Raw genomic sequence first — 4,099 nt, forward strand, 5'->3', positions numbered from 1 at the left:
GAGCTGCCCCGGGTAGGACTGGGTGGGATTGGGATGGGATTGGGATCGGGATTGGAGATGCCAAAAACCCGGGACAGGACCGGGATGGGGACAGGGACCGGGATGTGGACAGGGACCGGGATGGGGACAGGCACGGGACAGGCACGGGACAGGGACACGCACGGGACAGGGACAGGGATGGAGCCGCTGCCCCGGGTAGGACTGAGTGGGATCGGGATGGGATTGGGATCGGGATCGGCGGTGCCAAAAACCCGGGACAGGACCGGGAGGGGGCGGGACAGGGACCGGGACAGACACGGGACAGGACCGGGACAGGGACAGGGATGGAGCCGCTGGAGCTGCCCCGGGTAGGACTGGGATAGGATCGGAATCACCGGTGCCATAAAGCCGGGACAGGCACGGGACAGCACCAGGAGGGGGCGGGACAGGCACGGGACCGGGACCGGGACAGGCACGGGACTGGGACAGGGACAGTAACAAGGGACAGGGACAGTAACAAGGGACAGGGATGGAGCTCCTGGAGCTGCCCCGGGCAGGACCGGGATGGGATCGGGGTGGGATGGAGATCCCCAGGGTGTCCCCAGGGTGTCCCCAAGGTGTCCCTGTCCCCGCAGAGCTCCTGTTGTTTGTGATGTCCCCGGGGTGTCCCCAAGGTGTCCCTGTCCCCGCAGGGTTCCTGCTGCTCCTCGGGGCCGGGGCTGTCCCCAGGGTGTCCCCAGGATGTCCCCGGGGGTGTCCCCAGGGTGTCCCCAAGCTGTCCCCAGGGTGTCCCCAAGGTGTCCCCCAGAGCCCCCCACGGAGGATGACATCTACTGCCGCTGCCTGTCCCGATCCCAAATCCCAAATCCCAAATCCCGATCCCAAACCAGAGCCCCCCACGGAGGATGACATCTACTGCCGCTGCCTGTCCCGATCCCAGATCCCAAATCCCAAATCCCGATCCCAAACCAGAGCCCCCCACGGAGGATGACATCTACTGCCGCTGCCTGTCCCGACCCCAAACCCCAAACCCCAAACCCTAAATCCCAAATCCCGATCCCAAACCAGAGCCCCCCACGGAGGATGACATCTACTGCCGCTGCCTGTCGCGCACCCTGTGCCACACGGCCACGCCCGTCACCGTCGGCTTCTACGCGCCCTGCGGCCACCGCCTGGAGTCCCTGCTGGCCAAGGTCACCGGTGGGTCCGGAACCCGGGAATTCGGGAATCCGGGAGTCCGGGAGTTCGGGAATCCGGGAATTCGGGAATGTGGGAATCCGGGAATTCAGGAATCCGGGAATTCGGGAATCCGGGAATGTGGGAATCCGGGAATTCGGGAATTGGGAGCAGCGGATTTGGGGTTTTCTGTGCCCGGTGGTGTTTCCTGAAGGTTTGGGGTCTCATTGCAGTCCCAAATTCCATTCCCAGTCCCAAATTCCATCCCAATCCTTAATTCAATCCCAAATTCCATTCCCAGTCCCAAATCTCATCCCAGTCCGAAATTCCATCCCAAATCCCAAATCTCATCCCAGTCCCAAATCTCATCCCAAATCCCGATCCCAAACCCCAAATCCCAAACCCCAAATCCCATCCCAAATCCTACTCCAAACCCCAAATCCCACGTCAAAAACAACCTCCAACCCCAAATCCCATCCCAAACCCCAAATCTCATCCCATCCCATCCCATGCATTCCATCCCAAACCCAACCCAACCCAACCCAACCCAACTCAACCCAAATCAACCCAACTCATCCCATCCCATCCCATGCATTCCATCCCAAACCCAACCCAACCCAACCCAACCCAACCCAACTCAACTCAACTCAACTCAATGCAAACCAACTCCACCCAACCCAACTCAATCCAACCCAATGCATCCCAACCCAACCCAATCCAACCCGACCCAACTCAACCCAACCCAACGCAATCCAACCCAACCCAATCCAAACCGACCCAACTCAATGCAAACCAACTCAACTCAACCCCACCCGACCCAACCCAATCCAACCCAACCCAACTGTCCCCGGGGGTGTCCCCAGGGTGTCCCTGTCCCCACAGGGTTCCTGCTGCTCCTCGGGGCCGGGGCTGTCCCCGGAGATGTCCCCAGGGCTGTCCCCGGGGCTGTCCCCGGGGGGGTGCGAGGAGCGCGAGGCCTGGCTGGGCCCGGGGGGCTCCCCCCGGCCGTGTCCCTACGGAGCCCCCGCCGAGGGAGCGGCCCCGGAGCTCCGAGGTACGTCTGGTCCCAACCCCAAACCCCAAATCCTGATCCCAAACCCCAAATCCTGATCCCAAACACTGAATGTCATCCCAACTCCAAATCCCAAATCCTGAATCTCACCCCAACCCCAAACCCCAAATCCCATTCCAGAATCCCCCATGGAGAATGACCCCAAACCCTGATCTCAAACACCAAATCCCAAACCCCAAATCCTCAATGTCATCCCAACCCCAAATCCCAAATCCCAATCCTGAATCCCGAACCCCAAATCCCAAATCCCGATCCCAAACCAGAGCCCCCCACGGAGGATGACATCTACTGCCGCTGCCTGTCCCGACCCCAAACCCCAAACCCCAAATCCCGATCCCAAACCCCAAATCCCGATCCCAAATCAGAGCCCCCCACGGAGGATGACATCTACTGCCGCTGCCTGTCCCATCCCAAATCCCAAACCCCAAATCCCGATCCCAAACCCCAAACCCCAAACCCCAAACCCCAAATCCCGATCCCAAATCCCAAATCCCGATCCCAAACCAGAGCCCCCCACGGAGGATGACATCTACTGCCGCTGCCTGTCCCGACCCCAAACCCCAAACCCCAAACCCTAAATCCCAAATCCCGATCCCAAACCAGAGCCCCCCACGGAGGATGACATCTACTGCCGCTGCCTGTCGCGCACCCTGTGCCACACGGCCACGCCCGTCACCGTCGGCTTCTACGCGCCCTGCGGCCACCGCCTGGAGTCCCTGCTGGCCAAGGTCACCGGTGGGTCCGGAACCCGGGAATTCGGGAATTCGGGAATCCGGGAATCCGGGAATTCGGGAATGTGGGAATTCGGGAACCCGGGAATTCGGGAATGTGGGAATTCGGGAATTGGGAGCAGCGGATTTGGGGTTTTCTGTGCCCGGTGGTGTTTCCTGAAGGTTTGGGGTCTCATTGCAAATTCCATCCCAATCCTTAGTTCAATCCCAAATCCCACCCCACAGTCCCAAATTCCATCCCAAAACACAAATTTCATCTCAGTTCCAAATCCCATTCCAGTCCCAAATCTCATCCCATCCCAAATTCCAAATCTCATCCCAGTCCCAAATCTCACCTCAAATCCCATCCCATCCACCCCAACGCCATCTTAATCCCAAATCCCATCCTGAATCCCAAATCCTGCTCCAAAGCCGAAATCCCACCCCAAAAACCACAGCCAACCCCAAATCCCATCCCATCTTATCCCATCCCATGCATTCCATCCCAAACCCAACTCAACCCAACCCAACCCAACCCAACTCAACTCAACTCAACTCAATGCAAACCAACTCCACCCAACCCAACTCAATCCAACCCAATGCATCCCAACCCAACCCAATCCAACCCGACCCAACTCAACCCAACCCAACGCAATCCAACCCAACCCAATCCAAACCGACCCAACTCAATGCAAACCAACTCAACTCAACCCCACCCGACCCAACCCAATCACGCCGGGCAGGGCGCGGCGGCGCCGGGCGGCGCGGCTCGGTCGCTCTGGAGCGTCTTCCAGGAGCACGCGGGCGAGCTGAGCGCGCTGCGGCAGCCGCTGGGCAAGGTGCTGAGCCTGGACGGCGACCCCGAGCTCTTCCAGGCCTTCCTGGCGCGGGATTTCCCCTTCGGCGCCGGCGAGGCGCGGCAGCTGCTCGGCGTCACCGTCAACCTGGACCATTCCATCCGGCAGCAGATGGGGCTGCTGCGGGCGCTGGCGCGGCTGGGCAGAGGCACGCCCGTGTCCCGCGGGGTGCAGTGCCCCGGTGCCCGGTGAGCCCCGCCGGGAACGGGATTGGGATCAGGAATGGCATTGGGATTTGAGATTGGGAATTGGGATTGGCATCAGGAGTGGGGGTTGGGAATGGCATTGGGATTTGGGATTGGCAG

The 4,099-nt window shown here is 60.4% G+C and overlaps 1 protein-coding gene across 1 annotated transcript; it reads left to right on the forward strand.

Annotated features, from left to right (window-relative positions):
- The first annotated feature begins 300 nt into the window (after nucleotides 1-300).
- LOC120498874 lies at nucleotides 301-3,330 on the forward strand. The gene is made up of 3 exons (XM_039702061.1): nucleotides 301-347; nucleotides 2,038-2,209; nucleotides 2,831-3,330. The coding sequence occupies exons 1-3, from the start codon at nucleotides 324-326 to the stop codon at nucleotides 3,328-3,330; spliced, it is 696 nt and encodes a 231-aa protein (XP_039557995.1). The 5' UTR covers nucleotides 301-323.
- Nucleotides 3,331-4,099: the final 769 nt, after the last annotated feature.

The sequence above is a fragment of the Passer montanus genome, unplaced genomic scaffold (assembly GCF_014805655.1).
Source record: "Passer montanus isolate IOZ18808 unplaced genomic scaffold, ASM1480565v1 scaffold1537, whole genome shotgun sequence".
In the NCBI taxonomy this organism is placed as follows: domain Eukaryota; kingdom Metazoa; phylum Chordata; class Aves; order Passeriformes; family Passeridae; genus Passer; species Passer montanus.

Coding starts and splice junctions, on each gene's coding strand:
- LOC120498874 (XM_039702061.1), top strand. CDS start 324: ATGGAGCCGCTGGAGCTGCCCCGG. Junction 348..2,037: donor AGCCGCTGGAGCTGCCCCGG/GTAGGACTGGGA, acceptor CTGTCCCCACAG/GGTTCCTGCTGCTCCTCGGG. Junction 2,210..2,830: donor AGCGGCCCCGGAGCTCCGAG/GTACGTCTGGTC, acceptor ATCCCAAACCAG/AGCCCCCCACGGAGGATGAC.